We start from the raw sequence: 25,356 nt of genomic DNA on the forward strand, positions 1-25,356 counted from the left end.
CAGTCATCCCTGCCTGTGGGGTATACGAGTGTTCGTAAATCCATCTATTCATCCATCAGAATAATCTCGCAGACATGACCTGAAGTTGGACTTCAGACCCTAGGCCCGACCGCAGTGACAACGGTGGGACCGTATCCTGGCCAACGGGCCTTGCTGCTGTTGACGCCGGTTGCGATGAGCTTGCAGCCCACCATTTAATTATCCATTGGCTATTTCTTTACGAAAAGCGCCACATAAACACAACAGCAGTACATTACTGATCATATCTCTTATTTATGGCATGTTACTATGGCAATTTAAGTAACTGAAACTTATATAGACAGTATGACAGCTAGACAACCTGTCTACAAAAGCATATCAACAGTGTGGTCCAAAAGAGGCAGGAGGTTTCCAAAACCTCGTTTAGCCACCATGGCTTACAAGCAGCAAGCCACAGGCCGAGTGCTTCATGACCGGCCCAGAAGCCATGGAGAGAGAAAGAAAAAGGATGGGAGGGCAGATTTGTCTCCCTTTAAGAAAGCTGGGGAGAGAAAGTGGATGTATAAGTTATGCACCACTGTTATCTTAAAATAGGTACCTCACTTGAGTACTATGAGTACACATACACATTTTAATGTTCTTTAAGGTGTTTCTTTGGAGATCATGAGAATGAGCTTAATCCAACACAATGAACAAATCCAGAGGTTATATCCAATCACTAATTAAATGGTGGTATTTTAGCACTTGACATTAAAAAAATAAAATGCCCCAAATTTGCCTGGTTAAAATTTTATGAGGCTAAACCAGTAGCTTTTATTAATACATGGAGCTAATGAAGTTACTCGCTTCTCTCTGGTGAGATAAGGCTATGACGCTGTTCTGCGCATCCTGCCTACAATATCAGTTGATGAGCAGTGATGGGGAACTGACTGTAATGCAATGCCTGAACAGATACAGTCAGCATCAGTGCCAACACCTGTACCCTTAACTGGCAGCGGTAATAGCCATCCTGTACTGAAATAACCATCAGAGGGCACTGCAAAACATGCTGTGCTACACGGAATTATGCAGGAGCTGTGTTTGAAGCTTTCATGTGCATGCAAGTTAAAAATCCAGAGTGGAGAAGTTCAGCTGTGTAAACTGACTCATTAATGATTTCATGCTGTTATTTACAAGTGTTTCCAGTTCTCTTTCTCTCTTTCACACGTTTCTGTTTACAACAAAGCTATATAGCTGACTACTTTTTTTTTTTTTAAAAACACAAAAGAATTTTCTGCTTATCTTCTTGTGGTTTTGTGATGACTTATTGTTGCTATTAAGAAAACAGTAACAGAAACCGGACTCTGCATCCTGTTTGCTATTGTAATATTTGGGAAAAAATTGCACCGACTGCAATAAGATCTTAAAAAAAGAAAAGAAAAGAAAAAAGAAAAGGTGTTGATGTTTGAACACTATATATTGTCAAGTACAAGATTCATATGAAAGTTACATATTATGTAGCAAACCACAAAAAGACAATTCTTTCTTCAGCTGAAAGCCTTCTATTGACTACAGACTGCTTGTTAAATACTCCCTTTCTGTAGTAGTAATTTCATACAGCAAGGATCCTTTTTTTTTTTTTTTAAACTTCCTCCTTCAAAGGCAAGAGTGTCTGAGATCACCTTTTCTATGAGCTTGTAACAAGTCAAGCCAAGTTATAAATAAATAATCTATTTGTGTACAGAACCCATAGCATCTATAAATCTGTCCCCAAGTTTATGAAACATTTCCATTAGTTTTCTGAATGTCAAAATATATTAGAAAAAAGTCCTGCTGGGGAAGAAATGTTGTCGGTGCTCTCAGAGACAAGAAAACACAAGAAAATGTGGGAAAAGACTAGAGAAGACTTGGACAATGGCAGATCTTAGAGGAATGTATAAAAATGAATTTTCCACTCTCCCTACATAGGCAGGGCACTTAAAGTGAGAAGTCAGGAAAAATCCATGTCACCATAATGGGGACACGTGCTACCAGTCTGCTTCGCTCTTGCCCTCCAGGGAAGGACCCAAAGAAGCTCAGGACGCAGGGGCCAGGTCTCGGTTCCCAGAGGACCATGCTCTAGAAGTTACTGAGTCTTCTCATTCCTAAGCTTTCTCTCTCTCACTCCCACGTTTTTTTCTCTGTTGCTCTACCCCCATGGTTTTACCCTCCCGGAACAGCTCTATCACGATCTCACCTGGATCCTCCCTTGTTCCTGAATACTAACCTTTGCCACTCTGGACAACTGCTCTGATCTCCTGTTCCTCTCTCTATTCTGCTCCTATCTCTGTGCCTCTCCACACTTGCTTCTAGTTCCTTTCCCAATCCCTTACTTGTTCCTATCCCCCGTCTCTATATGCTTTTCTTTCCTGCTATATTTTTCCTTTCTATCAGCTTTTATAGTTTCCAGTCCTGAGCCTCTCCTAGAACTCTTGCTTGTGATCTGAATTTTAACTTCTTATTAAAACATTAAAAAAAATCCATACCCAACATATTGCTGTTAAAATGCAATATAAAATTCAATTATATTGTGCCTCGGATTTTTCTTGTAATCCTCATATTAAAATTTGTGTTCAGTATTAACAAAATTAAAGTCAATTTCTTTACCAACGAATTACAGGTAGCATAAATGAAGAAGAAAAAAACCCGAACTACAAATATTGTGCAGATACCATGCCTTCATATTATTATAACCATAATCGGTAAATCTCCTACTAATGAGACACAAGATTTAAATGTGAAGAATGTGTTTAGTGAATTATTGTCAATCAATGTCTATACATCAGGATAACAATAATCTTGAATGGCAACACACCTATTATTATAAATTCCTAACTAAGTACTTCATTACTTCAAAATGTCACTCTCAATTTATAAAGTAACAGATAAACATCTCTCAACTGTATACCTCGCTGTGTCTACTTCTATGTAATTGAAACACTGTTTTTGAAAAGTCATGTCATCACTTACCCGTTTTGCACTGTTCTGAATGGTGATTCAGTACTGGTAAGGTTTGTTTTTTAAGGTTGCTTTTCAATCTCCTTTCAAATGTATACATTAAGACATATCAAACCATTTTTGTTTTCTACCTATGATTTAGAGGTGATCACTGGGAAAATATGTGATTGTTATTTCCTGGTATGAGTGTATTAAGCTCTGTAATACCACTGTAAATTTAAGCAGTTACTCATGACTACTATTCAGGAAACAAACAAACAAACAAGGACTCTGAAAATGCTGGTAAACGAATAAGGAGGAGCTTTTTGAGAGACCCAACTAAACATAAAGGAGACCCAATGTTTTTATCTTTGATGATGGAAGAGGCACACTAAAACACAGAGTACCTCACTTTACTGGCTAGAGAGACAGCTGATTAATTCTGTATCCCCAGTCACTCGCGGAAGCCAATAGGTATCTGCAGGAACTTTCAGCTCTCACCTCATCCTTTATGTCCTCCTGCTGTTGGGCACTGAAGATCTCCATCGCTGCCATCAGCCTCATCATTAGCTCATCCACTGTCGTGTTACCTAGCAACACGGGAAGATAGCTGAACTTCATATCATTAAAGTTATTAAAAAATGAAGTCATTTTAGAATTAATTCATAAGAAATAACCAGCGTTTAAAAAAATGACAGAGCAGAAAATGCTAATATCTCAGCAGAATGCTTTTAATTTGCTGTTTTATTGAAAATTCAATATTGTTTTCACAGGCAAATGTTGATCACAGGCTAAAATTTTAGGTGGCCCAAATACGAACAACTGCTTTTGTACCTGCATTGAATAACTTTTTTATGATGATTACTATTGATGTTAGAGGAAAGTATGATATCTGAGGGTCCCTGACATGAAACTGGTTTTACACTTCTAGAACTCCTCGGTATAGTGACGCAGACTGTCAAGTAACAGGAGGAAGGATATTGCCAGTAGCATCCAGTAGCATTGCCGAGCAATCCCAGTGGAGTGTTTAGAAATACGGAAAAAACAGACCACCACAATCAAAACCACATGTGTGCACACATTTTTATTCAGGTGGATCCTTTTATGCAGGTAGATAGAAAGTTCCCACATTTTTAGCAGTGTCTCCCACACTTTGATAGCACTGAAAGATCTGTTCGATTTCCTACCAAGGAATCAACTCAATCTTTGGTTTTCTCGTCTTCGATCGAAGAGCAGACTACCCGTTAGAGCCACTTGTCTTAGCAGTTTAAAGGTAAGACCATTTCTCCACGAGAAATAGGCTAAGACTATAAACTCTTAACATCTGCCAACTTAAAAACAGTCTTTGGATACTAGTACAACCATACCAACAAGACCTACATCTAAATTGGTGATGCTGGTCAAAACCCTAACCTAAACAGGAGCCAAAGTACTAATAAAAATAAAAATAATAATAAAAAAACCAACAATCCCCATAGCTTCCAACCCCAGCAAAAAAATAAAAATCAAAACCAAACTTGGCCCTCATTTCAACAAATTCCCCTGGGAGTTAAGTTTCTATATCGTTGTATCTGTTTTGCAGACCCTGCCTCCTCACCCAGCCTTGCAAGACCCTCATTGTTCCCCCGTCTAGCGTTCGCCACCTTCCTCAGCAGAAAACGTTATCCAGCCTGCTATAACACGCCTAACTTCAGAGACTACGATGTGTTTGAGGGCGTAATCTTAAAAGACAGCAATGTCCCAATTCATGGGAAAATAACAAGCACAGCACATTTTGATTTTTGTCAGAATTTGAATGCTGACAAATTTAGGTAAGGCGGCAATAGATTGTTGCTTTGGTTTACTTTAGTTCAAAAGGTTATTTGCAGAAAAACTGACACATAATTAAAACTTAATGAGTGCTATGAAATTATTTGGATTATTTGATAATATAGTGCAGCTTTATATTATGACTCCAAATTACCAGTTTGCTAAAACAGTTATGTAATTTAAGCCAGTAAGCACCACCAACTTCCGTGGGATAACACAGGTGTTTAAAGTTACACAAATGCTAAACTATGCCGCAGTTATAACCAAGAGAAAATCTAGTTATTAGGTTATTTCAATGGAATAAGTTTTAGAAGTGACAGAAGTACCATGAATTTGTTTTGTGCTGTACCTTGCACTAAGGAGACAAAATATGTACCACTCATTGAAAAACTTGAATTTCTATGGGAACGTACAAGCAAAAATAATTTTGGCCATAGGAAGGAGCATTGCAGATTTCTTAAGCCAATTATTAATCCCATGTGAAGAAGGGAAACACTAACACTGTGCAAAAGGCAAATGACTTCACCGTGAGAAGAATTTGAGGCTGAATTTCCTTAGGAAAATAAGGAGATTAGAATAAAGATGGCTACATGTAAACAACAAAAACATGAGAAAATAGTTGTGGAGAAGACAAAAGAAATGAGGGGTCCCTATCCCTTGATGCATTTTAATTTGAAGAATTACAGAGAACAACAGTCTAAGGGCATCATTCCACACCTGAGTAACCTTACTGTCAGTGAAACCAGAGTAACGCTGGTGTCAGAAAGAACGGCTCATGTAAGCCAGAAAGTCCCATTTATAGGACATTATATTAGCAACTTAAAATTCGGATCCAATTTGGCATCTCAACACTGCGGGCAGGTTTGCAAAAGCAAAGTCGTGTTCAAATACTAGCCTACTACGTGCAACAGGAGTTCACGTATTAACGAGGAGCTACACACCAAGAACGAAATGCATTCCTGCACTGCACAAAAAGTGCATTCCAAGTTCTTTTGAAAACCAGGGATTTATCTAATTAGAAATTTGGAACCTAAGTGGAATTTATTTAGAAAACTTGGCTTCAACTTAAAAAAAAAAAAAAAAGTTCTACTACAGTGATGGCAACTTGAATCTCTAATACCATGTTAAATAATACATTTATGAATAACAGCTATTTCCATCAGGGCAACTAATTTTTTTTTTTTTTTTTTTTTTATGTGCAATAAACTCATATTCTGAACATCTCAAAAAAGAAATTGTTAGCAAAGATATCTTCTAACAGTTTCCATACCCACATATGAAATATTTGCAATATAATGCAAGAACTGTACCTTGTATTACATTCAACACTTCGTTAGATGATCGTTTTCCCATAATAATAAGGAAAAGTGGAAACTGATCTGTCTTCTGAGTTCGAATTGTTTGGGCTACAACGCTCCCGAAGTGTCTAGTGCACATCGTCAGAAACCTATGTAGGAAAAAAAAAATTAGTTTACGTTGTACAGTTTTTTGCTTTTTTTTTTTTAAGTTAGTGTTCAAAAAATACTTATGCTAGATTCAGCTATTTAATTGTGTGCTATCTACTCTTTAACATCTAGGCTTCTGTAATCAATTCTAGACTTATGTATTCCTTTTTATGATTAAATTATGAGAATATTTACAAATATGATAAAAATAATTAATAACTGGCAGTGACCATGATTTAACTGATGGAGAGTTCCATTTTCTCTTACGTTATTCTGTAAACTATAATATGAAGCTAAACCCCCCAAAATAATCATGCTAAATCAACTGCTAAAAACTTCTGAAAAGGAACTAAGTAAAGATGTTATCTAGCAATCATGAAGCGTAGAATTAGTATCATTTCATACAAGAAGCATAATTTAACAATGAACTATCAAGAAAATGCTCTTCTCATCACAGAATTAAAACGTGGTACTTCAGAATTGTGTTTTCTTTTGTACTAGTGCCCTGCCAGTGACAAACGTAGCAGTGTGATCTAAAAACAATAATTCCAAGCTTTTGACCAAAAAAAGCTCTCAGATATTAGCATACAGAAGTCTAGCATTAGTATTCTTAACACGATCTTGAATAAATGAAAAAACTGATAAAGCTTTTCTCTTCCATTAAAGGACTGTTTGAAATTAGCATTTCTTTCAAGAGAAAAGGGTAGCTTATGATATGTTTTCAGATCTGATGGTAAAAAGTAAATGTCATAATAATAATGAATTATGAAAGACCAAATGCAAATACAGAATGCTTTAATAAGATCCAATTTAATAAAGTCTGTAAAAATAATGGACTTTTAATAACACGGGTCACAAAAGGCAAAACAGTGGAAATTCTGAGGACTAGCCACTGGTACAGGCTTATTAATTCTTAATTATGTTCATGAAAGGCAACTTAAATCGTGTGTTTTCTTATGCCTTATGATAATATTTTAGGTAACAACTGCTCTGAAATGTATGCTCTAACTGAAGTGCAAAGTCCTGTTGTCACGTGCATGAGAAGCCAAATCTATTTGAAAAGACAAACTGCATTAAAATGTCAAGTGCTCTAAATCATTCGTTATCAAAAAGATACTGAAAAGATTCAAAAGTGCAATTTTGTAATCAATATATATCCTAACTCGTAAGATGGCTGACAGCGGAGAAGCCTGATGAACACCACACTGCGCTTTGACTTGAAGGCACCCGCAGTACGCAAAAATCCCAGCGCAAAGCCAACGTGTACTGTAACCGCAACCACCCTGGAAAGGAAGGCAATAGGCAGGGACAGGCAGTAAGTATTTCAACGCCATCAAGGTCACCGGCAAACACCTTTCCTTGCCTCCTTCATCCTCCATCTCTTGCAGTTCAGGGAACGACACAGAACGGCAACGGTTCGTTACCAGCAACCCGAATGATCGAGGGAATTAAGGGACTGATTTACCAGAAAAACCTAACTAAAGGCACACCGCGCGGTTAAGACAAAATAAAGTGGCAATAAAGTCTGGACACAAACTCTTAAGCAAAATAAGTTTTTGATTTTTCTTTTCCAAGGTAGGAACAGTTAAATAAATTCCTGGATACACAGGAGTCAGCGGTGATATCCTATGGCAAGCTGACTTCTGCAAGTCCGGGATTTCTCACCTGGAAGTAATGAGATAAAACAGGGATAGTGGGCAACTGAACTGAAGCCCTGAGATCTAGGTATAAAACCTGCTTAACAGTCTTGAACGCGCCGCAGAATCAAAGCGGCCCAAGTTCCACGGGAAAAAACAAAATATTTAACTGGAGGGGAAAAAACACTGCAGAGAGTAGTCCTAGAAGGAGCAAAACCAGCAGAGACTAGTAAGTCTGATGCAGTATCAGTCGTACTAGTCAAAGGCTTTTCTTTTTTAAGCCGATTCCCCATTTACTCAGGCCACCGCGCAGTCTCCCAGCACGCTGGTGAGGGGTCGGGAGCAGCTAGTTCAATACGTTAAAAGATTTCCCGAACAATTTTTTTCCAGATTTCTTCTTATTCAGCCCGCGACGCTCGCGTACCGTGGGCAACCCTGTCGTGAGAGCGCCCGATTCCCCAGCGTGGCCCCTCCGCCTACGTGCGGCCGCCCAGCTGCTGTACCTGCAGCCCCTTTGCTTTCTGCCACGTTCACATCTGGCAAAAAATAAAAATAAAAATAAATAAACCTTCTCCCTGCTAATGCATATTGTCTTCAGAAGTAGGCGAATAGGACCGAAACGATTTGGGGCTGTAACCAGCCTCTTATTCTACCCATCGCTTAGACAGGATTTTCTCTCTCCTCCAAGCAGAAGCGTGCCAGCTCCTTCCGTGGCATCTCCAGCGCTGCCGAGGGAACTGCCCGCGGCGCTCATCAAAGCGCCAGATGTCCCCGCGGGGAGAAGCGTTTGCCACGACAAGCTGGGTTACTGTGATCTCCCACCAAAAGTGGAAATAGAGGAGCGCTGCCAGAAAGGGAGGGAGGGAACACGGCACCCTACTAGTCCTTTTATTTCTAAATTACAGAAATATTCAAGGAGGGAGAAGTATGAGAAAGGTCCAAACAAAAAAAAATTTTTTTTTAATGAAGGAAAAATCCATTAAAAAGCACTCTGGAAAGTTACAAAAACAAAGTTCATCAAAAAAGTAAGAGTTTTGGCAGACCGCGCTGTTTCTTTACTTCTTTTGTGGCTCGTTAGCAATGAAAGCAGCAGCTATTAGAGCTACAAAATAAACACAGCCACTGACCATGGCTTGACAAATGCAAAAGCAAATCCTAAAAAAACTACAAACTTCTCTTAATTTTTTTAAACGCAAGTAGCTTGAAAAGGTGTTTTAGACATAGCACTGCTCTTAGCTAAAAGCAGCACACCGTAAAATAATTACTCTGGTGAAATGAAGACGTTAATTTGGGGCATTGCTGATAATTGCACAACGCTTATCCCTTCACATGCACTCCCAGATAACCTGCAAAGAGAGTTATCGTTTCGGCAGCACGTTCTGTACCAGTTAGGTGCTCAGACTACAACAGTTATCATGCCATAACAGCTAATATACAACAAATGATATAAAAATATATTTTGGCACAATGTTTTCCTGTAATTTCACCATGAAGTGCAAATTATTTCATATCTCTTTTAAAAAGCTTTTCAATAATGCAATTATGAAAAAATAACTTCTAAAAATGTCTTTTTTGGCATAAAAAAAAGGTTTAAAACGTGACTGAGTCTCAAAAACAAAGGGAATACTTGTTGTATGTAAAGTCTACAGTCTACAGCAGCTCTTGATTTTGGATGGGCTATATAGGATGCTATAAAAGCTTGGGTTTAGTAGCAGTACGTTCTGATGGGAATACGCAGCTTTTAATTTTTAACAATACAAGTTGCCACCACTGCGGAGCCCAGAGCTCAGGATTTTCATCTCCAGAAAGCTTTTCATCTACACGACACGTAGCTACATCTCACCTTCGCGGGGGCGAGCCCAAAGAAGCTTTGGTTGGATTGAAACGTGCATCCCTACCATTTCATATTGGCATCAAGCTCGGATTATCATTTTTGTCAAAGCCACAGAGAAACCACCGTAAGAGCGCGCCCCTTCACTCATGAACCTCTCTGTGCAAAGTAGAAGTCCCGTGTGCCATTCTTTATATAAAAAAGTCAAAAATAAAACCGTCACTTAGAAGTGGCAGATCCCAGATCACTAAGAGAGTTTTGTCCTTCTTGCTAGCTGTGAAAGTAACACTGAGCAACCAGGAGATGAACCATCCGTGGCTCGTAACTCATATGCCGCGAACGCGCACGTTAATGAAAAGTTTAATTCCATGCAGAAACACAGTGAAAAAAAAAAAATCTATCTGGAAGACAGAAAAGCATATGAATGCAGCAGAGCTTTTGGGTGGTATAAATTGATTAGTCTTTCATTATCATTATTATAATGCCTGGAATTATCTCATTGTTTCCTTACGCACCTTCTGCTCTTGTGTTAGTTATGTTCATCCGTTGTTTCCCGTTTTTGTTATTCTTATGAACAGGACCTACTGCAGCGGAGTCTGGATCCACGACTACACGTGATCCCTCCTTACCGCACCGTGAATAGGACAAACAAGCAAATAAAGATAGTAAATACTTCAGAAAAATGTAATGTTCCTTTAATATGTCGGTTTAAATGATTTGGTGAGGAGACGCTTCTTGGTGCTTTCTTGTAAAAAGGAGGAATGAATTACCGATTTAAGATGACAGTTGTACTTAATCAAATCAAACGTAACGATCTCTCCCCGAGACCAAAGCAAGGGCCCAACCAACTGTCCTCCTGACGCGAGCACTTTGCTTCGGTGCCTAAAATTTGCTAGGACAAATCCAGGCTTAGATGCTGCACTGCACCAGCGGAGAAGGCAGCTCAGGAATTACACGGCTAGTTTCCTCAAAGGAAAAGAAGGGGAGGAGAAAGCCTGATCCGGGATTTTCCAGTGCAATGTATATCTTTTGCAACACGTTGCAGATTCTGCTGCCTTTTTTAGGGAAGGTGGCTAGAGAACAGTGTTATTGCTAAGAGCAGCCCCCTGTTTCTCGGTGCCACCTCCCGCGCCTCCGTGACACAGACGGCAACGTCCCCAGTGTCAGTGCTGCTCCTGGACAGATTTAAGGAGCCGCGGGAGCAGCGGCGCTCTGCGAGGAGCCCCTGGGTGCCCAGTCCCTAGCGGGGCACAGGAGCGAGGCGCTGCTCGGCTCCCGCGCCATCGCCTCTCCCAGCGTGCACGGGTTCAGACCGAACCCTGGTTAGAAACTCGTGTTTAGTAGAGCAAGGGTTCACAAAGAGTGGGAGAATTAAAGCAATAAGTTAGCAAAGAATTGAAAATCCGAACTAAGAAGAGTCCGCTGCATTTCCATCAAGAACGCAGGCAGCAGTGCTGCCTGCTCCCCCGAACACCGAGCCACGCACCGAGCACTCTCCTGCCCCAGGACGAGGGGGCGACTGGCACTGCTTTAGAAGACACGGACACCTGCTGACCGGTAACGTGACCGAAGCCAAATATCAACCGCAGCAGAGAACAGGCCCTGAGCAGGATCGATTTTCAGCTATCTCCTGGAATCAAACTGATAATACAGTTCGATAGGATGCATAGCTCTGCAGACATCCCCAAATTAATCTGGCTTCTCAAGACCTTAGGAATAAAATAAAGATGACCAACAGTTGTGGCAGAGTATGGTTGGAGAAAAAAGAGTCACATCTCAAAAGCTAATTCCAGCTCATTTCTTGTTAATCAAGCAAACTCGCGGAATGAAGCTATTGCAGCGCAAGCTGGGTTTTGCCATTGCACGGTACCCCCGGACTGCGCAAACAGGGGTGCCTCACGCTACATTTTGAAAGTTTTTCACTATGTTCATATAAAAATTAAAAGCTCTCCTTTGCTTTTGGGTTTCTTATCCCTCCTGCCCTCCCCAACCCCGTAAGGTTAATTAGCAATTGTATTAGCAAATCCGTCTGGAGCTCTGAAGGGCAAATTCACTTCCATCTGCAGAGAACTCCGCGCTCAAATGTACAGCGAAAAATAAAAAGTATTCAAATAAATATTAAAAATTGCATAGGATTTTAGACAATTGTTTTAATTTTCCACTATTTTCCGCGCCAAGATAAATAACTGAAGCTTTGGTTAGATTGTTACAGTCTCATTCACGTAAATATTCCTGTAGTTACGTCGAATTTTAACATACTGTTGTGAAAGCTTTGGAAAAGTTTTTCCAAAAGGAGGTACTTTGGCACACGGTGCCCACAATGCTTCTTGCAAAAGGGCTTTTAAAGGGAAGTACTGCAACGTGGATGTGTCCTTACACCGCCCGCAGCCAGAAGTCCTGCCTGAGAACCGGCAGCAAGTCAACCCTGACAACCTCTTCCAAAATCTCTATTCCCCGTCAGTCTGAACTGGTGTTCAGCCCTCAGCCTGGGTGATGCTGGGTTGAAAAATCATGATTTATTCTTGGCCAGACCCATGAATAAATCCCAAGGCCTGCCTGCCTCAGTGAAACTGTAAAACTTCAGAAATGGCTGTGAAAAAGGAAAGCTGTGACTTTTCTCTTGATCGTGAAGAAAATTATGACGATTATTAAATACTCAAGATTCCTAATTATTTTTAACAATAATTCTATACTGTGCAAAGTCAACCTAAGTCTCACTAAAATGTTAACGTAAAAATAGTATTTTTGTATTACATGTTTATATTAAAAATGTAAAAGCTGAGGCGATGAGACGGTGTATTTAAATAAGCTTGCTATCCGTAGCCTTCACACCACAGAGTTAACCGTTGGCTCAGACAGGTTGCAATGGGAACCAGACACAAGGTGGGGTTGAAACTTGGAAGCTACGACTCCGTTAATGAGCTAAACGAACACCAAACCAGTGAGCACGGGCTTGTCCGGGGAGGTTCCCACTTGCAGCCTTGAAACCCTAAAACCTTCAGAAAGCCGGGCTGCCTGGGACGGCCGGAGACACGTCGCGCTTCGGTGCTCCAAGCTGCCCCGAGGAGGCCCTCACTCCTGTATCAGCTGTCCAGGGGGAGCGGAGGCTTCCCAACCCGCGGGCTCCCGTTTGCACTTTAGATAAATGTACAAAACAGCCTGAACTAAATGGTGTGCATATCGTCTTTTGTATCCGCATGCAGAACATTCAGGGGTTCAGATTAAAAGAGCATGATTTTACCCACTTTTTCTTTATGCAAGAGTAAAGCCTAGCGGAGTGAGCTATCTAACTCTTCATAAAACATGGAAGATTTAATTTCATCCTGCAAGGTTCATACAGATTAGGTAAACACTTTATAACCCCATTCAAGTCTAAAACACGTCCCTCTAGAAACTCATTAATCCATCCTCTCAGATACCACTGGACACCAGGCAAAATGATTGGTAAAAGTATAAATAAAATATACCTGGACCCCTTGCTCAAATGCTGCACTAAAAAAGGAAAACACAAGCTTTACTTGCATATCAGTAGTACTTTTGATTATTGTCTACCATACGAGAAAGATGTGTAATGTAGGATTTGCTGAGGTTCCCTACAATTAGATTTAATAATAACCTAGATAAGAATAGAGAATATGTTTAGTTATTTTACAGACGACAGGAAGGTGGGAGAAGCTACAAGCACATTGAAAGCCAGCAGAAGAATTCAGAATAATCTTCACAAATCAGAGAAACGATCTGACAAATAAAATGCAATTCAGCAAGGTCAGTGAAAGTCTCTAACTGAGCAGGAGGAACAATTGCACAAATAAAGAAGAAGAATGAAGCAGTAAGGCAAGAGGAAAAGTCAGGATGTGGAAAAGGCAAGCATCATATTGGGGTGCTTGCCAAGCCAAACAGAAGCATGGTTTGTAAAACATGAAATAATCCTCTTTCTGTATTTAGTACTGAGAAGGCAGTTCTAGGCGCCGCACAGCAAGACATGGACCAATTACAGAGGGTCCATATGAAGGCTGCAGTAATAATCACGAGTCTAAAAAACATGAGCTACGAGGAAAGGCTGAAGGAATTAGGGTGGCTTCATCCAAGGAGCCTGCAGGAAAACGCAACAGCCATGTTTAAGTCCAAGGAATGAAGCAGCCGAAGGCAGCAAATACCTTATTGCCCGCCGAGCGGACCAAGACGCAGCCGCCACGAGGCCAAAGCAGAGTCACCGTAACCTGGGGTGGACGAGACACATGGGTTCCCACCAGGCACCCTGCAAATTACCAGTGAGATTCACCCCTCGCTGCTGCATTTCAGTACAGCCGACTCTGCCTTCGCCAGCTGAAATTCTTCTTCTGGCAGACAGTTTGGGCACACGTATAGAGGTGGCTAAATTTCTCAGCTGCTTCCTACCCATCTGGCATGAGACTTCACTGGCGCCATTGAGTACTCCTGCACTTTAAGTGAAACGTGAATCATCACCTTCTTCTTCCTCCAAGCCCAGCAAGTCCATCCCGACTGCCTGTTCCTCCGCACCTCTTTTGCATGGGACCCTAACAGTTTCATTCTGTCGCATTTTCTGTTCAGTGAGCGTAACAAACTACGCTGCAGTTTGAGGGCAGTGGGATAGAACTTGCTTTGGGCTTTGTGTTCATAACGGTGATTTGAAATTTTATGCTTACAAAGTTAGCCGTTTAGTAAGCTTATGTAGTTTAACAATTTTTTAAAATGATCTTAAGATATCATTATAGGCACATATAATGATGCACTGAAAACCTTGACCAGATCAACAGAGAGACTACTTTTTACATGTAGTTGAATATTACAGAGACATCTATACTGTACCAATCACGATCAAATTAAAGTGCATTCTCTCCTGGGTTTTAGTTTTCCAAATCTGGACATTTTTAGACTACCAATGTGAAATTACCTTGAAGTATACAAATATTTAAGCAGGGATAGTTTACCTTTTCTGGTGGGTGTATAATAAACAGTTTAACCATCATCTATATACAGGCTGTTTTGTTCTCCATCTAAAGAGACAATCACCTTTTATCCTTTTCCTTTTTTCTTCATTTCAGTGCTATTAGGAAACTATTCACAAGTGCAACCCTGAACAATACTATGCAGTAATTATGACTAGACGACAAAGAGATGCGAACAATTACTGAGCCCATTTTGAAACCCTACACTAATAAAGTCATTAGATGCTGCCCTTGCCATGAGCCTTCTAAAAGCTTCTGAAGTTACAAGAACACACGGCATTGTTCCCTAGGACAATTGCTGCCGGCAGAATGCAAACCTTGAGTTAAACCATGCTGCAAATTGATCTTGACATTCTGTTAAGACCGCCACTAAAATCAAAAGCAAAGGAGAAAAGGAGAAAATGAGCGGGTGGGATGTAATCATGGAACAGAAGGGTTCCCTCCTCACCTTCTTTCCTCTTCCTCCTCAAAACAAGCCATACAGAAAATGACAAACTCTCCTGGTGTTTGAGAACCTTTATTTTTAAAACATTAATTAGACTTTTGACCTGTTTTTATTGACTGGCACTGTATTGCTATTAAAGTAAATTAAGCAAAATATTGCAAAATACAATAGATAAGATTTTCACACTCTTCTGTTGAACCTGACTAAGGATTTAAAGCCCAAAGAACAAGTCCAACAGTTTTGCAAGCAACATATGCAGAATCCATAGTCGCTCCTCAAGCGGCAGTCACAAATTAACACTCACCGAGTCCAGCACACGCAGACCCCACACCTGCAATATAGTTGCTGAAGGATCAAATAGGATTGGGGAGCTAGAGCAATATGGTCAACTGGTCTTCATCCAGGCATGCATCATTCAGTAGGTTAGTATTAAGGGTCAGCAACTGTGAATATGGCTAATTACTTGATGACGGAAATTGCAGGTGAAGACAACCTGCTGCTGAGAAGTGCTTTAGTCAATTAACTCTTTCCTAAGATTAAGCAAAGTGAAAAACTATCATTTGAACATTAAAACTAACAAGTACCTGTCATCAGAGCCGAGGCAACACCTTGAAATATAGCACCCGCGGGCAAAGATAGCAGCAAAAGCAAAAAACCTGCCACAGACATTCTGGTTGCTTTTTTATGGATTTGGTATTGCTTTGCTTGGCGAACATTATAAACACTGGAAGTCTGTTAATATAATGTGCAATGTGTGTTGGTAAATGTGGTGTTTACAAACATAAGAGTCTGTGTGCATGCGTGTACATGTATATATGTACATATATACATATATGCATGCATATGTATCTATGTCTATGTCCTGGATATAAACATATGAACTACTTAATTCATGCTTGTGTATTTAATGAATTACCAAAAATAGTTATGCATGTGCTTGTGTATATATTTATATATACTTTCTATATACACAAACATAATTATATTAGAATAACAGCATTTAGTCAAGCTATTTGAAGTTAGAAGATGCCAGAACTACAGCTGCTCGTGCCTGGCCTTCCTGCCCGTCTATCCCGTAACCTCTCCGGAAACGCGAGGACTCCCTCAGCCCGTGGGACAGCCCAAAGCCGCTGGCGAGACGCTGCAGCCGCGTGCTCAGCCCGGCAGGCAGGGCCGGGGTTGTCAATACCGCCAAACACAACCACCGCTGCCGTGACAGCTCCTGTAAGCCTGTTCCTGCTGTTTGGAGAGCGGCATGGTAGCAAATCTTTATAAAGCAAGCAAGGGAAGGCAAACAGCGATGCTTAAGCTTATGATTCACCCCAAATTGAATGGAATAAACAAGAAAGTAAAAGCTATACCTGTAGCTTTGGGGGTTTTTTTGTTTTTTTCCTTTCACAGTTTCAAAAATGTAAGTATTAATGCTTCTAAAAAAGACAATCTTTTAAAACAGAAGTCATCATTTAAGCTAACGTTGGGCCGCACCAGCGCATGAACAACAACGGTGCACGCACACCGCCTTCCGGAGACACGAAGCCCACCCTGAGAGAACCCACCTGCGACAATCCCACCTGAAGGTCGGGCCAGCACACTGCTTGGCGCCCAGGTCCTTACTGCGAGTCGAGCGCGTCGCAACGGAACAAGCGGCCGAGGCTTTGGCCAGGACAGCAGCAGGCCGCGCTGCCCTCCCTTCGCTCCCCGCGCACCACCGCTCTCTTGGACCCTATCCCTGGGCTCACCCTTCCCTAGGCCATTCTCCACCAAAGACAGGAAAGAGATTTTCCACTAGCTAAAATGCCCTAGAACAACAGAAATGACAGGAATATTCCAGGAAGCCGCTCACTGACCCTAAGTCTAAAATACAGGTAACAAAACTTTCGTGTAGGTTTTCCTTAACAGTATTATAAAAGTACTAAGTTATTTTCCTAAATGAAGGCAAATTATTTCATTACATTATTTTGTGACTTTTACTATGACTATTTTATACTAGCAATGAAAACATACACAATTTGCAGCACTTACCCCAAATAATTTCTCCCTTTCCTGCAAATCTTATGTCAGAGACAATTAAAAGCTGTGAAAGCCAAAACACCCTCTTAGCTGTAGTAACTACAGCTTTCCTGCACATTGACAAAGTAGCAGTCCTGGGTGTCTGCAAACAGAATTGTTTTAAAGTCCAGCTCCCAAAGTTGTAACGCTCATGCCCTTGCGCTCCTGCTAGCAGGCACCTCGCACCTGCACCTGCACTATTTTATTTTCTCTTCACTTTATGGCAAAGGCCGTTGAAGAACAGGATTGACAGAGTCCGGCTGAGCAGTTCCAGTGCAAAGGTAATGCAGGATTCAAAGCACGTCCTGCATTGATGTCAGCCAGAAAAACATATTAACGTTCAGGAGAAATATCCACGTTTTGGAGCCCTTTCTGTTCTGCAGTGCTCAGAACGAAGCTCCATTTTGCTAATGAGAAGAAACGAAGCTCCTGGAGGACTTAGTGTGGAACAGGCAGACATCCTTAGCGTTACCGTGTTCGTAATACACTAATGTTGGGAAAAAACCCACAAAGGTGGTACAAAAACTTCCCCAGTTTCTTTAATGAAAGAAGTCATTGCGAATAGCAAAATCTGGTGACAAAATATTTTTGAGAGAGAATGAAAAAAAAGCAGTGTTCTCTCTCGTACAAGCAGTCACACAAGAGCTGTTATCATGGGGTCACGCTATCGATAACGGTACGCAGGAGCCGGCGCACGCGGTTACGCGAGAAAGGCGGCCGATGAACGAACGCGAGGTGCTCAGCCCGCGCGGGGAGAGCCGGCCGCGCCACGGCTGCCTCTTCTGCTCTACCCTCCCAGCGCGGCCGCCGTCACCAGCATCGGCCCCTTGACACCGCCGGGGCTTGCGGAAGAGTCCCAGATTTCATCCTTCAAAGAAGGAAGAGGACAGTGAAGAGCAAGGAGAAGCTCAGGATATTCAAAAACGTTTTTGTTAATGTAAGCAAGTATTTATAGCTATTTGAAATCTTTCTTCACGCCATGCTACAGCATTGAAAACCTGTCTTTTATTGCTGATGTCGAGGGGTCTCTGTTGATTACTGTAAATAAATGAAGCTCCTCTGCCTTCCCACACTGGCTTTTCCACTAGTGCAGCTCTATCAGCACAAGCAGGCTGCTCTTGGGTTACCCGGGCAGGCAAAAAAGCAGGTCCTGCTGTTGGCATCTTCTCATCACTCAAATAAAAAACAAAACAAAATGCACCCGCGTTGGTAGGGATGCGCAACACCCAAGAGCACGGTCATTTTGTCCCGTAGTGAAGCGCAGCAACCAAGCAGCGGCGCTGGGCAGAGGTTTAGGGGAACGCCGCAGCGCCCCGGCCCTGCCCGAAGCAGCAAGGACGCACCACGGCCCCCGAAGAACTCGCAGCCCGAGGAGCGGGATGCGACTCCAAACACAGGAACGGGAAATTATTCTAATTCAAGCCAGCGCGTCTTGTTTACCCCTTACTATTTTTTGACCTCACTGTTAATATGACGGTTTCTGTGTTGTTGTTAAGAGGGAAAAAACAACAACAAAAAAAGAAGGCTTAAAAACCCTATCATACTGCACAATCAGGGACCAGATTCACTGAGAACAGCTATAGAGCCTTAAACAAGCCCTTTATTTTGCGTTTTAAAAAGTGTCATAAGGAGTTAATAGGACACAGCTGTACAGGCTCTTTCTAACAAGCAGCTTCTGTCGCTTTGGTCACCACAGGTGTCTCTCTAACCTGCAAACTCTTATTACTAGTGTATCAAAGTTGTGCTACTTAATAGATTTCTTTAGTAAAACACAACAAAGCAATTACATGGCTGTTGATCGTCAGTCATAAAAAAAGCCCCCTCAAACACAGTTTTTCAAAAGAAACTACACTGCAATTTTTTGTCATTGTAAAATAAAGGCAACGAGAGAATGCAAAAGGAAACGGCACAATAGAGCAGCAGGCAGCCGGCTCGACTGAGCCACTACAGATGGTTCAGAAATAGTGTTTCCTTCTACACCGAGCCGGGGCATAAAAGAAAAGGAGGAGGCTCCTTACTGCCAATGAATGGCAATACCAAAAGACTTAAGCAAGTTTCCAGTCCGTATTTGGTCCCATGAAAGAGCCTAGATGTTTCTTTTTCTCTCTCTCATTTCTTTTTTTTTTTTTTTAACTTTTTTTTTTAACCTTTTTTTTTTTAATCTGTTTTTGCCATTGCTTTTTTCCATAGTCTTTAACTGTCCCTTAACAAACCTAGAATAATTCAAACAAGGAACACAACCGCGGATTCATGCAATGACGAAATGCAGAAGGTTAAGCTAGGAATTCCTGTGAAACAACAAAGTATCACTCTAAAAGTATATTACTAGACCAAGAGATTGTTCTGTTTTCCTTTGCCCACTTTCTTTAAAGAAATACTAACAATGATTTCATATTTAAGAATAAGAATGCATGAATGCCTTGTAAAGAAATCCAATTTCTACCAAGCCATAGAACAAAAGCAACATATATCTGCATTTTTAATTGTTCAATAATCAATGGAATTATGTGAAAAATGGTAACCTTATCCCAGACCAAATGACCGTAGCATCTTTTGTTAAAAAATTAGAATAATTATCATCATTATAGTTATATACCCAAAACACTATCCTGGCAAGCAGCAGTCTTCTGTATAAATAGAAGTGATAAAATAAAGCCCAAGTTAGAAAACCAAACAGGTCTGCTTTCTAAACATAATCATTACGTGCAGGTAGATTATGATCAACTGATAAATAACTAAAGGAGAGAGACGTCTTCATATAAAGATATGAAAATTTGTTGTTAATGTACAAGAAGTAGGAATCTACAGATTTTATTTCTTAACTCATCAGTAAAATGACGGTCTCTAAGAAACAGGATAGCATTTATTAATATATTGTATTAAAACCTATCAAAATCCCCAAACACTGGCAAGGGTATGTTCTGTAAGAAAATTGGAGAGTTTGTAAAACTTCATAGGAATTATTAGCTTTCAATTTTTTTGTAAAATCTGTTTTTTAATATTAAATTAGTTTAAAGTTGAATTAATAGTTAAATATTAAATTATTATTATTTTTTTAAATTTTCAGTAACAACAGTAGTTATTATTCCAAAAGAGCACCCAGACACTTCTAATGCAGTTACACCTCCGTACATACAGTCAGTGTCACCTAATACTATGGCACCCTATGGCAGAGCATTGAAGACATGTTTCAAGAACTATGTTTGCAAAATAAACTCAAAAAAAAAAAAAAAAAAGCGAGGAGGGGAATAATCTGTTGAACTATTTTTCCTACACAGGACTAATGAAAACGAGGAGGGTCCAATTCCCAACCAGTGCCAAACAGCACAGCTTCACTGACCAGCTGAGAACGAGCATGAAGGTTTTCAGTTTAATAACTACCACGCAACGAAACATCTGCTGCACAGAGACGACGCAGAGATAAGCTCTTCCTGGAGAGGAAAGCTGCTCCGCTCGCTATTCGAGCGGCATTACCTTGCTCTGTTTGCCTCTTTTGTCATGTCCCACGCCCAGGTGATGAAGTTCTGGCTCAGGTAGGAGACGATGGATTCGGCACAGAGCATCTGGGAGCAGAACACGTTGGTCAGGACGCTGTCGTCGTGGTGGAGGTAGATAGCGAGAAGCTTTCTCTGCAAGGACAGGAGAAAATGGTGAGCGGGGAAAACCTCCTCAGACTATTTAGGAATCGAAAACTGCAACCGCAGGTTTGCACGTTAGTATGCCTGGCAGCGTTCATAGTGTGTGCCGAGTCTCTCAACGTGCCCACGTAGAGGAAGGAGGAAAATAAACAAAAAGAACAACAGATTTCAAGGCAAAACGATCCATCCCTCTAAATCTGTAAGTCTCTCTCTATTCTTCCAAACAGCTTTTATTTTGGTTACCAAAATATGATACATACAATACACATCTGAATATAACCAAAAAACTTTATTAACAGAGTTAAGCTTGAAGAATGGGGGGGGGGGGTTGTTGTTGGGTTTTTTTTTTTAGTTTAAGATAATATTCAGTATAATTCTCTTATAGAAGGAAAATGCGTCTTGAAACAACAATATCCAGGACACTAAACGAATATGCTTATAATCAATTTAGAAAGAAAGACAGTGTATTATACCAGTTCCTCTGTAGCCATATAAAAGCGCAAAATTAGTAAGTACCAGTACAAACAACTATGGTCCAAGGCAGTGATGCTACATGCTGGATGTTTCGGCAGCTCTTCATCCTGATGCCTTCATACATGATGCCTTCGCAAGCCCGTGCACTGGCGGGCAAGAGGCCCGGAGACACAAGCCAGCGCTGCACCTCTGCGCAGCAAAGAGCCACGGGGCTGCACGGCGCCGTGAGCACGTGGGACGTGGGCAGGGGTGCAGGAGATGGAAGCAAACGAGTGAATCCCGCACCACGTGTGCTGACATACCCCATCGGAGCCACCACGCTAGCAAAGGTCACCTTCTGAAGGTGACACTGGTGGCCCCTTGAAACAAGGTAACCTGTGCCTGGTTCTCCTGAAACCCTACCAAGGAAGGGCAGAGCTTTTGCTGCCAGCAGCATACGGCTGCATTGCATCCCCATGATATTCTCAGACCACCTTTTGGAAAGTGAGCCTACGTCTACCGAAAGGTAGAAAGCAGACTGAGAAAAATATAGGGAAATTACGAGCTAGGAAAGACCATGATCCTATATCTGCTCTTCGATGAATGATGAACACCATTCAGAAAAATTATAAAGTTCTACCCATTCTTCCCACCCCCCAGAAAATATATATTAGTTAGAGACAATACAGTAAATCATGTTTTCACAACTTTTTTAAATAGTCATTTCAAATCTCTCCATTACAAGTAACACTGAATTCCAAATATTGATATGTATTGAGACAGCAAGACATGGGATGCAATTTTGAGGCAAGCCTTTAAAAAAAAAAAAAGTATGGCTATAACATCATATACTGGCTTTGGATAAAACTTAATGACTGTTTAAAAAAAGAAGAGTACATTTGAACATTAGACTTTGGGAAAGGGATTAGTAATTTGCATTAATGTTTGTCTAATTTAATTTAAATGTTCTTCAGCCCCAAGTACACATGTGCCAGGAGGGGCCATTAATAAGCCTAACATGCAGAGTTCCATACAAGTGCAGCCAACAATGTTGACTGAAACTAAACTTGAAAATCCAGGGCACTAATGCACAATATCAAGCAATAAAACAGCATTTCGGTGGTGATATTTAATTTAAAAAGAAGAAAGAGGCAAGGGAAGATCAGGCACTGTCTGTTTTTGAGGATCAGCCATTCTGCATTTCAAAGCGTCGATCCCTGCAATATCCAGGTTACTGTGCTAGAATCTCGACTATTATATAGCAGTTGTAAGAGAGGGAGGGCAAAGATGTGTTTACTCAGTGATTAGGGCCTTAGAATAAGCCTCTAGCTCCTAGAGAGACAGCTCACCACTTATTCATTTGGACCAATTCACAAAGCCTAGAAAGATTAAACATCCATGCTGAGAAGACAAGCGAATGCAGACGGTGAAAAAGAAATAAAAATTCTTTAAAAACTCTGAGATGACTTCATTATTTTTTCCACAAGGAAACTTTAGGAAAGTGTTTAGTTAGAGAAAAACCCACATTGACCTCTCTCTAAACCCTTAATCTTTCCTTTGTGGTGGCACTGCTTTGTGGTAAGCGGATGGCTTTGCTCTCCTCTTTTCACTGGGAGCGGATAGAAAAAAAGGCTCTTGAGAAACACTTTTAGTTCCAAAGAAACAACCCCATGAAACTGTTAAATATGAGATTGCATACAAGTGAATGTTTCAAAATATGTACAGTTTTAAGCTTAAAGGTTTAGGGACAAATTTTGGTAAACAAAACAGGCACACAAACAATGGGTGCTTACATTTGAACTGCTTTACCAGTGAATGTAGTTTTTTGTTGCATCAACAAATCACGGCATGCAAAGACTGAACTCCGTCATACACAACAGATTGTACCTGTGTCTGATAATTTGTCCAAATTGTTAAGGTCAGGCTTAGGCATACCGCTAGGACAAAAGTAAAGATGTGGCAGGAAGAACAGAAGCTGAAACATGTGATTTTGAAAAATCTTAAAAGCAGTCAGGAGTATTTTTTGCTTGGAAAAATGCATTATTGTAAAAGACTCATGGCTTGGAGTTTTGTTTCGTTCTGGTTTTTACTAACCTATGATAGTATATATTCATAAATAGGGTGTTTTTTAGTTGCTATTTCAAGACTTTGAAAAATCAGAGAAAATTCTAGGATGACTAACACTGGGAATTTTTTTAGTCAATACTAATAAAATAGCCCTACTAAAATGTTGAACCGTATTGATGTCCACAGAAGAAGCCTACTAATAGAACTCCAGTATTTTCTGTGCTTTCAAAAATGTAATGAATTGGGGGGGGGGGATGTATTTAGCATAAGATTTTAACAAAGAAAAAAACCCAGTGGAGAAGAACTCTCGCGAGCCCTTATGAAAGTATGACACATGGAAAAGGTTCAAAGTGCTGAACAGCTTTTGGACTTCCAAAGGCATTCATGTGCTTAAACCACCAAGAGAAGCATTTTTCAGACTATGCGGGTGATTAAGACCAGATAGTCATATACCAGGATTTTCAAAGTAACCTGGACCTAGGGGTCTGGGTTTACAAACGCACTCAGGAGTCAAAGTCTCATCAATGTCAACAAGACTTAAGATACTGCTTTAACCCTAAGCTCTAAGTTTCATTTATCTTAAGGGAACAAGGGCCACCTGGAAGTGGCAACAACTACTTTTCAGCAGCTTAGCTATCTCAACGCCTTCAAAAAGCTAGCTCTCGAGTAGTTTTTTCTGAAACCTCTGTTGCGGTCAGACTGTCAAGTCTCCCGCGCTGCACGTGGCAGCGGGCTGCCTTGCCCCTGCCCCGGCACCTCACACCCGTGGCCAGGCACCAGCGCCCCTCCTGCCCCGCGGCAGCCCGGCAGCAGGCTCAGTCTTCCCAGCTGCAGTCTCGTACCGCGTGCCCTCTCTGCTGCGCAAGCCCGCACGTAGCAGCTTCCTAACACAGATGCTAACACGGATGTACACCCTCACACTGCCCTTCCCACGCGTGAGACAGAAACATATTAAAGTCCTCTGCTATGTACCAAACTTGTCGATTTTTGCATTTGATGATGCTTCAGAAAAGTTAATGCATCTTGTACAGAAATAAAAGAAAAGAAGGAAAAGTCACTGAGGCAGAAAGAAACACAGATTAATTAGACAGAGACCAAACTGTTAATCACTGACTGAGTAATGGGATATCCAAACTTCTCAGCCAGGTTCTAATAACACGAGTAAGTTACTGATACCTAAAAATATGAAATGGAGTGAGAATAGCAATACAATCATAAGGGCGAGCAAAACCACGGACCTGAATGGTTATTTCTGCATCTCAGGTTTACGAGTTCAAGTAGCGATTGAGACAAAAACGTTCACTATGTAACATCTGCCAGAGGCATGAATATTCTTTCAAGTTGGTAAGCTAATGAATCAAGATCTTCCTTTTTCCTCCAGGTTTTATGTAGTGAGAGCTAATTTAAATGAACAAAGGGACACATTTTCACATCTTCAAGCCTTTGAAGTGAACAATCTGATCCACCTTTCTAAGGTAATCCTGGAGATCATATGATCAGTCGTCTTGGACACAGCTATTCTAACACGCGCAATCTTCTCCTAAGCAGGACATAACCCTTCTCTAGCACCATGGTGATATACCTCAAAACATACTCCACTTTGAAAAAGGATCAAAGCAGGATCACTGATATAGGAAATCCTAATTCTTTAGAAGCCTTTAGTACTGAAATCAAAATGTACAATAAATTACAATGAAGTATAAAATCATAGTAGAATGGCACTCTTATCTGTCCTTTTTATAATGAGAATATCAAAGCCCTTAATAAAAATTTCTCTACCTGCAAATGTAACATTGCCAGCTCCAATTATTTTTGTTCAATACAGTAACCATTAAAAATTGCTAAGATACTAACTTTTTACCATAAATATTGTAAAGTGACTTTTATTTGAAGGAGCAAACCTTTAGGCAGAGATAACTACCCCAAAATGTATGAGGTTAAGATCCTGGAAAAAACCTTCACTGTAAAGACAGTCATTAAATGGTCATATTATTTGGTATGCACAAAATACAAAAGTGTCGTTATCCAAAGCTCCAGCTGCCTGACATATGTGAATGAAACAAATAGTGGCTTACTCG

At 40.7% G+C, this 25,356-nt stretch overlaps 1 protein-coding gene across 1 annotated transcript in view; it reads right to left on the reverse strand.

Annotated features, from left to right (window-relative positions):
* FAF1 (Fas associated factor 1) overlaps positions 1-25,356 on the reverse strand; it is a 179,767-nt gene that overhangs the window by 30,938 nt on the left and 123,473 nt on the right. The window contains exons 13-15 of the mRNA XM_067301226.1: positions 20,595-20,749; positions 6,054-6,190; positions 3,436-3,524 (exon numbers count right to left, since the gene is read on the reverse strand). Coding sequence (XP_067157327.1) covers positions 3,436-3,524; positions 6,054-6,190; positions 20,595-20,749 — 381 coding nt within the window. The remainder of the gene's footprint in view (positions 1-3,435; positions 3,525-6,053; positions 6,191-20,594; positions 20,750-25,356) is intronic.

Source organism: Apteryx mantelli, chromosome 8, assembly GCF_036417845.1.
Source record: "Apteryx mantelli isolate bAptMan1 chromosome 8, bAptMan1.hap1, whole genome shotgun sequence".
NCBI classification, from domain to species: Eukaryota; Metazoa; Chordata; class Aves; order Apterygiformes; family Apterygidae; genus Apteryx; species Apteryx mantelli.